At 45.5% G+C, this 12,514-nt stretch overlaps 1 gene segment (V, D, J or C); it reads left to right on the plus strand.

Annotated features, from left to right (window-relative positions):
• The window catches only part of LOC104981963, a 916,007-nt gene that overhangs the window by 848,754 nt on the left and 54,739 nt on the right, over positions 1-12,514 (plus strand). Inside the window, 1 exon segment of the C gene segment in view lies at positions 11,680-12,452. Coding sequence covers positions 12,434-12,452 — 19 coding nt within the window.

Raw genomic sequence — 12,514 nt, forward strand, 5'->3', positions numbered from 1 at the left:
GGGTGGGGGGGGGGGAAATGCCTAAGTGATGCAGTGCATGCAGTGCTAAAGGAGTTATTGCGGCCCTGATAACAGCCAGCTTGGAATGTTCTAGGCTAGGTCCTGCCTGAAAAACAGTCAGTGTGGTTAGCTCAGTGGTGAAGCTGTCACAGGCAGAAGTGCCTTGCTCAGCAGGGGCAAAACCAGCACACGTCTGCAACAACAGAAACAGTGAATAAGGTGGAATCCCATGCACTCAGTAGTCTCTGAGATCCTAGCTAATTAAAGCTTCAAGGGGATTCACTGGGAGATTCAAGGACATCACTTTTCAGAGGGTGGGCAGCCAAAACTGGGGACCAGACTGGTTTCATCTTTGGGGTCTCGCTGGAAACACTAGGGAGAGCTCTATGGTGGGTGTTCTAGAATGCACAGAGAAGCTGAGAGTTCCTCTCAGTACTTGGTGGGCCACTTCAGGGAAATGAGAGCCGTAACCCCTACACAGTAAAATGTAGAAGCAGACAGCCTCACCTTGCAAAGAAAATACCTGTGCAGGGCGAGCATTTTTCCAGAGCTCCAGACAGTAATTGTAGGCCAAATTTTCCATACAATGGACTCGTCTTCTACAAGGGCTACCAAGACAAGGCTGGAGTCCAAGGGACCTTAAAGACTATTTTCCTTCAATCAGCAGAGGACAGAGATTATTGCTATAGCGACACTTTGGCACCGTCTGCTGGAGAACTTTCGCTGAGAGTAGGCATCTAATTTTGCTTAGGTTCTGAAATTTCAGCGGCTGAAGTATTGGTGTGGGGAGCTCTGTAAACTGTGATGCTAGGAAGCAGGAAGAGATGAGAGGGTCATTTGAATCCTGACTGCTGTCCTTAAAGCAGATGTCACTTCTTCTTTGCTAAATAATAGCCTTTTTTTCCTCTCTCCCACTTCATGCTTCATGTTGACACTTTGTTAATAAGTGGTTGCTTGAAGAGATGACTAGAGAGAGTAGCACAAATTCAGTCAAACAGTTGAAGAGTTTAAAAGTTGAATGCAGATAAGGAGCTAAAATATTTGTGTTTCATCTTCGTTGGGGACAGGGCTTGATCACAATGTGCCAAATAATGAGGTTGCCTGAATTTGGCTCCTCACATGGTCTGTGGCATCCACCAGACACAGCCAAGGAGACCCCAGGGCTTCCTATGGTTGTGACTGTCAGCAGTGGAAGCTGTGTTTGATCAAAGGATGCAATTTACAGCAACTCCAAGTAAACACAGAGTAACTCCAAGTAAACTCCGAGCAACCCTAAGAGAGGCCTCAACTAATTCTCCTATTATGGCTACTGGGCTGCTCAGAGGTCAGGACACCGCAGATGAGCCTACAGGGTGACCAGTTGTCCCGGTTTGTCTCTGATTGTACATTTCCTAAGACAAAGGTCTTTCTTTTCTAAATTCAAAAGAGCTCCTGGGATGCTTGATCACATAACAAAGCTCAGATGTAAACTTTCTGTGAGATATTGCTCTCAGTAATGAGTAATTCAGGTTCAAGACCAACTGAAGTTCAGTCAAATGTGCCCATCATTTTCATTCCTTATGCTGGGGCATGAAGGGAAGCTCAGGAGATGGTGTTTCCTGAGGCTGGAGCCTAAACCTCATCAAATTCTAGTCAGCCTCCAGAAAGTTGAACACTCTCCTCCTGTCTCCTTGCAATCAATTCATTGTCATCAGAAATGTGTGACACCTCGAAGGGAGGGGAGGACATGTCTTGAAAACTGATCAGAGGAATTGTCCTGAAAATGATGCTGTAAAATGGAAATGAGACCTTTAGAAAGAGAAATGCTGAACATGAGAAATCAGTAAGCCTCAGGATGGAAACCAGAGGAAATGGACAGAGACAAAACACAGCCCCACCGGGGGGTGGGAGGGATACAGGAGGTCAGCGTCCCAGGACCAGACGTGCAAATGGTTCTCTGAGCTTAGGTGGGAAGAATCTCAGCCTCACAGGTTCGGACCCCTTTGGGTGAGTCTCTTCTCACCCAAAGGAGTTAAAGAGGAAGTTGTCTGTGAGCCGTGGGGGTGCCCCCGGGGTTCTTGTAAAGGCTTCCATTGCAGTGTAAATACTGGTGGTAGTGCCTATGGAAAGCTGATGTTCGGACAAGGAACCACTTTGACTGTCCATCCAAGTAAGTGTAACAGGACACAGAAACATACTGGGAATTCTGGGATTTCAGCCCTGGTGTTAGTTTTGAGAGAAATGTGTGTTGCCTAGAAACCAGATCTTGCTTGACATTGACCAGTAGCCTCCAGGGTCCTGTCTCTTCTTTAATCTCAGCATTCATAGATTCCATTTTGGACCTTGAGTCTTTGGGTCTAACCCTTTGAGACTCTGGGTCTATCCCACTGCTGTGGAATAAAGCTGACCTTGACCTTGGAAAGATAGAAAATAGTCTGCTGCTGTCAGAGCCTTCTCTAGACATGATGCCCAACTTTGGGGGTGAGGGTGTCCCTTTTCCAATCGATTCCCCTGAGTAACCCATTCTAACCGTTAGTACCATTCCTCATCAGAAAGTTCTTCCTTATATCAACCTTAAATTCTTCTTGATGCAGCCGAGGCCATTTTCGCTGGTATCCTCTACAGTGGAGAGGGATAATTGAGAGCAGAGGTTGAATAAGTCCGAGGCATTCAGTTCAGAATGAGTTTCAAATGAAAACAGAGAGGGAAAAAATGAAAACTGAATGGGAATCTAGGGTCTTATTTCAAATCCCTCTATGTTCCCTGCATGTCTCCTATGGCTTCTCTAGATGCAAAACTACAAAAAAAGAGGAGGGGGGGGAAAGGGGTGGGAAAACACACATATCCACTGTTCCTATCACTGAAACCACCAGGCAAGGGATTACAATTAACTCCAAAGAGTTTCAGATACCAGGCTTAATACCTTTCTCCTCGTGGTGACTTGTATCCTTGCTGATAATTAGAGCAGATAGGAAGATTTGGCTTCGGTGTGTTTGCTGCTGTTCCCCGCTGGGAAGAGTGAGAAACTCTGTTTTTTCAAGATTCATAAAGTTCCTTCTGTCAGTCGTTGTAAAACTCTCCACTGCAGGGAGTAGCCCGGCAGCTCTGAGTTAGAAAAAGAAGGAACTTGACTAACCGTGAAGCCAAGAAGCCAGAAAGACCCAAACTCACAGTGTCCCCAGGTAGTCTTGCATTTTAGGACTTTTGTTCCTTTCTTGCAAGGATGCTAATGGAGTCCAGTGGAAACAGATCACGGAGGCTGGAGTCCCGTGGGTGCTCAGAAACATAAATGGAAGGAATGAGCTATAGGAAGGGGGAAATGTTAAAATATTAAAATGTAGGAATATGTCTTTAACAGCAGCATGATAAGACTGAGATGGGGAGGAGGGTGTCACAGAGAAGGGTGGCATCACTCTGTGTTGCAGGCACTGTTTTCCCAGGCTTTCCACTGAGGGCAAAGTCTTCTGATGCTAAAGGGATGAGAATCCAGATCTGTGTCTTTATGCAGGCATAGTTGACCAGGCAGACAGCATGGTCCCTACTCTGTGTGATGGAGACAGGAGTGGGGATGGAGGGTTGGGGTTTTCTGATATCATGGTCTCTATCTGCTCTACTGAGGGGCAGCGTCAATTCTCACCAGGTGGATGTGGCACTAGAAGTGCCACTTAAAACTGAATCTTGGATTGTTATGACCATCTTGAATGTGCAAGATGCCTCCAAGAAGAGCCTAGGTCTACTGAACAGGGGGCAGGTTGGACCAATATTCCCCAATTTTTGTTGAATTTCTCCAAGCCTAGTATTGTGGGAGCTGAAACTGAGAGGATGACATTTGAGCCTGGGAACCCTTTGACTGAAATATGCCAAAGGGGTCTGAAGGCAACACCGCCTTCGGAGCTCTGCTTTTGTTGTTAGCTCTTTGGCAGTTGTCATTTCAGCAAAAAAAGCATCCACTTAGAAAGGTCAGCTCTTCATTAGCCAGACAAATGAGGACAACATATTGACCAGTGATCAAGAGTGAGAGGCCCAGGTCTCAGCTTCTGAGAGGCTGGCATTTCCAGTCCTTTAATCACGGCAGCCTATGAATATATGCTATCTTGGGGAAGGCAGATCAGTGGTGCCTGAGGACCTGGTGTCACCAAACCAGGGCTTAGAGATGGAAATGAGATGCAGATGGGGACATGGTGTGATGTGTGAGGACAGAGAAGGGAGAAGACGACAAGAGAACTCACTGATGTTTTTAAAATCATCAGCATGTCAGAAGTTGCAATGACCCCAAGGTGAAGAAGCACATGTTCCTAGCAAGTTTTCTACCATCCCCCAAAGAATCTGACCTAACTGTGGCCCCATATCTCATCTGAAGTTACCTGAGATGCCTTTTGAAGTGGCGTCAAGAAAGACTGGGGTCTGAGATCACAGAGTCACCTGTCAGTTATTGCAAAGTGTTCGATGGCTGTGTGACAACTCCTACAAGTTGATGTTTGGGCAAGGGACGAGCTTATCAGTCATTCCAAGTAAGTTTGCCTGTGACTCTGCCTGTGGAGGGTGGCGGGGATAATTACCACAGGCATGGGGCTCAGATGACTGTGCTGGTGGCATGGTTGTTGAAAACACAAAGCTAAGGGAATCCAGATGTATTCACTGTGATCAGAAAAGGAGGTCAAAGAATGGCAGATATGGGTTTAGTGCCTAAAAGGTATCGTAGAGACCTTGGACCTGAACATGGCAATTTGAAAAACAAGTCACTAACCTGTGTTCTCCTCACTCTACCCTCTCCTTGCTCATGGGGTACAAGATCAGGTGGGTGAACAATGGACACTGTAATAGGCTGTTAGGGAAGTGAGGCAGGTTGGAAAAAAGCAAGTGGTCAGAGCTTCATCTGGGTTAATTCCAAGAAAAGAAATTGTTCCAAAAATTTCCCAAAGAAATAAAATCCTTCCCAGAGTTAAAAGATGTAATAAAGAGACCTAATGAGAATGAGCTTCAGAATCATGTGATCATCAGGAGAGAAATTAAATCTTCAAAGAAAAAGAATGTCTTAAATGTCCATGCATAAAACAAATGGGCCCACAACTTTAACTAGACAGCGAGCAGCCCACAAAGCACTTGAACCTTCCCTTTAACCCCCACTCAGAAGGACTCGGTCCCTCCAACCACTCCTCATGGTCACAGCTGCTCTAAGCCCTGAAGCTCCTTTCCATTAATGCCCTGGTCCCTGAGCCTGCACAGGACAAGAGATTGTCTGTCTGTCTGTGTGTCTTTCTGTCGGGTGGGCCTCCAGATGTCTGCACCAGCTCTGTCTTCTGCCTGGTTTTTGTTGAGCTTCCTATCACAGTGGAACAGCTACGGCCAGAACTATTTTGGGAGAGGGACAAGTTTGACAGTCATTCCAAGTAAGTCAAAGAAAATTTTCCATCCCTATTGTGTTGAGCAAACCCTTTAATTTCCAGAAAGAAATCATCAAGTTCTGCTACTCTGTTTCTCTAAACTCAGTTCAGTTCAGTTGCTCAGTCGTGTCCAACTCTTTGGGACCCCGTGGACTGCAGCAAGCCAGGCTTCCCTGTCCTAATTCTCTAAACTAGATAGAATTTTATCTGGAACAGAGCAGAGTCCCTCCCCCTCCACCCCCAAGAGTGAGTCATGCTTGGGAACATAAACCCTCACCTGGACACCCCTGGGAGGAGGGGGACAGTGTCCCCTGCAGCCGGGCCACCCCCACCAGCTGGCCCCTCACACCTGCACTGACCAGAGAAGCATGGCCGGTCACGGCACAGGCCACAGGAGCAGAGACTGGGGGACAAGTTTCAACTGAAAGAAAATGGCCCAGAGGCTAAAGGAGGGGAAAGAGGCGACTTCAGAGAAAACTGAAATATGGAATGGTATGAAAGGATGAGAAAGATGGCAGGCTGTCCAGACTCATCCTATGTTTAGACCTGAGGGATTCACTGATGGCACCTGGAGAGAGAAAGGGGATGTCTAGTCCTCTCTCTGAAGAAAATTTTGCAGAAAAATCAAAACAATTCTCACATGTCAAGCCTCTCCTAATTATAGCCTTTTTTCCACTTTCCTCAGCTGGTCCAGCAAGAAATGGTATGGAGGGGTCACTGACAGCTTTGATAGTGAAGTATTGGGAGAAGGGGGTTCAGAAGAAATGGGGGCTGCACAGTAGGGTTTGGAGAGCTCGGAGCCTTGGTTTTTGTAATGACTTAGAACACTGTGTGTCTAACTACCAAGGCGGTCAATTAAACTTTGGAACAGGAACTAGACTCACCATCACAGCCAGTAAGTACTTCATTCTTGGTCAGGAAATCAGCTATTCTTTAATTTTTAGGTCACCTATGTGAGATTCTGGAGGTCACACTCGATAGAGCAGGCTTAGAAGAATTTCTACCTGTCCTTTCTCACAAATGGTAGGGATGGGTGTCAGCCAAATATCTGATTTTCTGGGGGGAACTCCAGTCTTGAATATTTAATTCAAAGCTGAAAATATTCACAATTCTGTTTTTGCTGCTGCCATCATGTGCTAATGTGACATGTGAAGAGAATTCAGACAGAATAACTGCATCTCCACTTTTATCTTGTATGATAATTTGAACTTTGAGTACTGCAGTCATTTAGAAAAAATGGTTGAAACGTAGGCTATCAAAATGACAAGCAAACCATGAGACCCAGAGAAGCAGGCAGACAGAACATTGGAGAGTATAATTTTACAAAGCTAGTCCAATGTGTTTCTCTTTGCAGATGGTGAAGGTATTTGGGAAGGTGCTAAGAACTGATGCCTTAGGTAGAGCAGAACAGTGGGACACGGAACTCTGGTCCCAAGTGGAAGGTTAAACTTGGAAAATGTGGAGGAGGGCGGTCCCCCAGTGGAGTTTATCAGTGTGACGGCACATCTCAGTTTAATACAGTTCAGTAGCTCAGTCGTGTCTGACAGCAGGCCAGGCTTTCCTGTCCATCACCAGTTCTTGAGCATTTAGTAAGTTACAGCGTGGATAAGGCACAGAATTAACTGCAAAAAAAAAAAAAAACTATGTCTGAGATGATAGATAGTTGATAGTTGATAAATGAGAGAGAGATAGAAAGAATGAGATAAATCCTGGATATGTACACCCAGAGTACAGTACTGCAAAAAGCATGGGGCAAATAAATTTCTTACATCTCGAATTTAAAGCTGTGGAAAATCTGAACATGTAGACTTTGTTACAAAAGACAACCTTGCAAATACTGGAAGGGCAAGAACTGGATAGATGGAACCTGCCCAAGTCTGGATTTCTCAACTGTCTTAACCACTCAGTTACCTAGAGGAATATTTTTCTCTTTTTTCTGCATTAGAAATTAAAGGCATGAGTACTGAGGACTTGGATGGCTCAGACTATTGTAGTGAAAATTACATTATAAAGCACCTCCCAGCTAGGCTGGATAAAGCACCTTTAGGCTTCAAAGCCTTTTTCTTCTCTGTCTGGAGAAGGTAGAGGAGTGGTACTCTCTCTGCTCTGTATCTAGGGAAAGGGAGCTCTGAGAGATACAAAGCAAGACAGTGAGAGAGCTGAGCTGTGGGGACGCAGTGATGGTCAGTAGCCAGAAGTGTTGAGGGGACTGTCCCCAGGTGAAAATATAACTCACTCGGTGAAAATGTCACTCTCCTCTGTGCCACCAAGAGCAAGTCAGTAAAAGTGCTTTCCCCAGCAGGGGAGTCAGAGTGGTTCTAAATCAACTCAGAGCCCCAAATACTCAAAAACTGTATGTGGAAGCCAGCTGCAAAGAGTTTGTTTCCAATCAATGCATCCAGAAATTTTTACTGATTGGTGGTTGCTATGGGTTTTGAAGTTGGAGGACATCACAACAGAGTAGAAATATTTGTAACAGGGGAGTCTGATTAGGATTAATGAGATGAAAGAAAATTCTGCTAGAGGGTTAGAAAAGCATTGGAAGAAAAGAAATACTGAATCTTTGGAGCATTCGTTCTTTCTAGAGAAGAGTCAAGTCATAGCATTTATCCTACTCCAAGAAGCAAAGAGCAAACACAAGGGAAACTCCATACACAATCGAACTTGTCAAATTTGGAAGTTTCTGTGATAAGTCCATATCTTTGGCTTCTTGGCCAAAACCCAGCACATCCTACACGCAGAGAGAAAGAGTTCTGTTTCCAAGACCAAGTCATTCACTCCCACGCCACCCCACACGCTAAGACCCACAAGCTGTTTTTGTAGAGGAGTTTGATGCTGTGTGAATTCTGGAAACACACTGATCTTTGGCTCAGGAACCACTTTGACAGTCAAGCCTCGTGAGTATAAAACGCGCTCTGGCCCACCTTAATCCCAACCTGTGTTTCCTAACAAATCAAATAGACTCGAGTTTAGAAGTTTTTGTTTCTAAGGAAGAAAAAGTGAAATCTCAGTACAACACAAACACTTTATTAATGTGATTCACTTAAGAATTCCCATGCAGTTATAAGAAATGCAAGAGTACACACTTGGTTCTTTCCTTGTAGTTACTAGTTTGGGAATGTTGAATGGTTTCCTAGTTTCCTCCAAAGGTAACCATGGGGTTTTATATAAACTTAATATTATTATAAACTGTAGAATTTTTTGATTTTTCAAAGAATTCCCGTGCATTGCTTTTGAGAGAGTTAAACACACCAATTAACTGATGTTAAAAGAGAACTTAAATTTTTTAAGGTTTGAAATAGAACTTAAATTTTTTTTTAAATGTCAGCATCTCTGCAGGACCGCACTGCTTGCTGTTTGGGTGTCTAGACTTGTCAGATAGAAACCTTAGCCTGTTGTTTTGAGCTGAGAAATTCATCCTGAGCCTGTGACTTGGAGAGGTGTGAGGGAAGATGCACACTGCTTGGTTTGTAGGGCACTTTGGGATCGGTGTCAGGAGAAAGCCAGCCAGACAAGTTGGTGAGGTGACACTCGTGACAGATGTCTGCCCCGTTTCTGTAAAGCTGCTGACAACAGTGAGAAGAGTGGCAGCGGAGACAGGCTGACTTTTGGGACCGGGACGCGTTTAGCAGTGAGGCCCAGTAAGTCTGAGAGGAAAGTGGAACATTTATGTCTCTTCCTATCATTTGTTCTAGCATAATTTTTGCATTGTCCTGTTTTACATGCCAGATGTACAAACCATAGCCCCTTTAAATGTCTGTGGCTGAGGGCCTCTGTCCTCCCCATCTTCTCCTACGTGACAGGGGCGTGTTTTGTGACCTTGTCTCTCTCATGAAGAAATCGACAGCAGTGCAGTTGGTAGCCATGTGCTGGCAGTCCCTGCCCTCATCTCCAGTCCCCTTATCTTGTTATGTGTTTTTTGAGTTTTTACAACAGCAACAAGGGAGGGGAAGAAATGACCAGCAGCTTCAGCAGGGCTGTGAGCTGTTCCTGGTGTTTGAGGGCTTTGGAGCAGCTGTAGCTAGAAGTTCTGGAGGTTCAGGGCATGGGTCTCTGGCAGAGAGATTTATGTAAAGGGTTGACATGGGGTGTGAATACAGGAGGAGGTAACAGACTCATCTTTGGAAAAGGGACTCAGCTCATCATCCAGCCCCGTAAGTGCTTGTGCCTGAGAGCTGGGGACCTTAATGCAGACCGCATGGAAATATTCCCAGACCTTGCTGATGAGCCTCTGGTCCCATGGGCATATCAGCAAGGTCCTAAGCCCACAGGCACTTTTGAGATGTGTAGATGTGGGAGGGGATAGTCTGGGGGGGTGGGGGTCCTGGTTGCTTATTGTGAGTGTACCCCCATTACTGGGGATTCTGGATTCTGGCAGACAAAGGATACCTCTTGGGACTGAAGCATGAATATATAGCGACCGTTTTGTTATCAGCACCTTTGCAATGAAAATGACTCTCATGGGTGTTGTGGACAAGGCTGTGTGGATAGAAGTTTGATCGTTTCTTCTTTTCTGTCTTCATGCCCTCTTCTCCGCCTGACTTAGGGACCTTAAGTTAGAACAGTTATTAATCATTTGCTTTCTGAGTCCCATCTCTCATCAAATTCTGACAAGAGAGATTCATTAACATAAAACCCAGAAAGGGAAAGGACAAGGAGTTAATTCCCAGTGTCTGGGGAGTTGAACTTGACAACTTCTCAGTCTTCATCAGCTAGCCAGCACTCCCTGATGAATTGAGGTCAAAGAGGGTCACAACAGGTAGTATCTGGCCAGAGCCCCACCACCCTCCTAGGGTTAACGCTGCAGAGTTTGGGAGATGGATGAAAAGGGATCCCCAAGAGCTTGCCTGGGCAGCCTGTCCATGGGGAGAGCTCTGAGTAACAGAGTGTAGGATGGAGACCAGCAGCAGGTTTCTGTCATGGAGCATCTCACAGTGTAACATGGGCAGTGGCGGGAAAGTCATATTTGGGACTGGAACGAGACTTCAGGTCACCCTTGGTAGGTAACAGGAACCTTAAGGTAACAACTGTGTGTGTGTGTACAGTCGCTCAGTCACGTCCAACTCTGGGACCCTATGGACTGTAGCCTGCCAGGCTCCACTCTCCATGGGATTTCCCAGACAAGAATACTAGAGTGGGTCGCTGTTTCCTTCTCCAGGAGATCTTCCTGACCCAGGGATCGAACCCGTGTCTTCCACATCTCCTGCATTGGCCAGCATATTCTTTACTGCTGACCTACCAGGGAAACCTTTGAAACAGGAGTGCTCTGGAGGGGATACCCTAGCTGGACGCAGTCCTGCCTGTGTTGCAGTGGGAGGTGGTCTCACTGAAGGCACCAGCATTCCACCAGTATTTGTGCTAGTTTTTATTTCTACTGCTGAGGCTTTCCTATCCACCTGTGAAAACAGACTTCTCCCTACTTGAAGCTCTTTCAGTCTTTGTTACTCTGTGTGTTTTCTTTGGAGCAGCAGGTTTGGGAATTTATCACCAGGATTATGTCACTCTGAGCAACAGAATGAAAAGGGTTCTCAAATAGAGAGTAGAGAGCCCTGCTCTTCCAGATGACTTTTCAAGGGTGACATGTGCAAACTGGAGGAAGTGGGCTAAAGTGACCTTCTAATGACTGTTTTTGAGTGACTCTCAGGAAATTTGCTTAATGTCCTACACACTCAACTTCTGAGAGTAATTGTTGGGCTAGACGCTTGGTGGAGTAAGACACTCGATCCTCTGAAAACCTGATGAAATACCAACCCTCTCTCTCCCCCAACACACTGCCGTGTTTCATTATTTACCAATTATGAAATAACTACATGATAATTAACGTGAAATTATATAGATGAGCAGTTTGAGTATTTTGAACCCATAATTAAGATGCAAATTATCAACAATCTGGAGCATGCCACCAGGCAGTAACTCATATACAGTGGTCCCTGAAGACACATCATGTGTTTGGGCATGATTTGTTTGTGGCATGGGTTTATACCTAATTTGGGAACCTGTTAGAGAGCTGATGCTATGTCTCAGAGTGCCAATTTGGGTTCTGGATTAGCTGTGCTCAGTGCGCTGAGAAGTGCCCACTTGCACAGCCTAGTAGCATGACAAATGGCCCTGTTCCTGTGAGAGAGGAGAATGGGACAGTTGTGTTGTGGTCTTAGTTGGTGCCTCTGCCCCCTGCCCCTGCCACACTGGGAGCCTGGCTGCAAGCTTTCTGTGGGAGGTTTTTGTTAGAGGGTGTACTGCTGTGGCAATAATAACAACAACCTACGCTTTGGAGCAGGGACCAGACTGACGGTAAAACCAAGTAAGTGAGGGAAGCGGGTCAGTCTGAAAGGCAGTGCTGTTCTGTGCAATTTAGCAGGATTGGGACCCTGCTGCTCCCAAGGGGGTAGATGCACCTAGTTTCTTTGTACCTGAGCTGGTTGGAGTCCGTTTCTTGATGAGTTCTAGCAATCCTAAGAATTAGGTCACGAAGAAGTAGAAATTTTCGTTGGTTTCTTCCTTGGCTCTGGATATATAAAAATGCTAATGATAACATGCAAAACCCAAATTTAAAAAACCAAACAACTCAGAAATCAGGTTTTCCTCAAGAAGACCCCTCCTTCTCTCCAAGAGGAGCACAGTCAGCTCCTTTGTTGGGTTTTTATTGGATTTTATGGTTGTTGTTATTCTTTGTAAGAACTATGAAAGTGGCATGGTCCCTAGTCCCCAAAATAGCCACTCTCTGACCCCCGTGCTAGATGGCATATCTCTGCCTGACCTTGAGATTGTTCCACGTGTCTCAGGCATGAGTCAGCCATCAGAACTCAGTGTTCTGGGAGCAAAACTGGGGGTTTAAGATCAAGCTCAGATCTATCTGCACAGCCAGCTGTTATTTTTAGAGACATGTCCTATCCCTGCCAAGGTACTAGAAGTTGAGGCTGCAAAGCAGTGAGACTTTCACTAGAGGGCAAGTGGTCTCCCATATTCTGTCTTCCCCTGAATCCTTCCCATCTACTGGTAATTGTAAGGTCCCATATGACTGTGTGAATGTTGGCAGCGGCCAAGGACAGCTCATCTTTGGAAAAGGCACTATGGTCTCTGTTAAACCAAGTAAGTGTTGGGGGATTTCAGAGACTAATCAATGAGTGCAACTAAAGTGCAATCCAGAGAGA

This window comes from Bison bison, unplaced genomic scaffold, assembly GCF_000754665.1.
Source record: "Bison bison bison isolate TAMUID 2011002044 unplaced genomic scaffold, Bison_UMD1.0 scf7180017864526, whole genome shotgun sequence".
Lineage (NCBI taxonomy): Eukaryota > Metazoa > Chordata > Mammalia > Artiodactyla > Bovidae > Bison > Bison bison.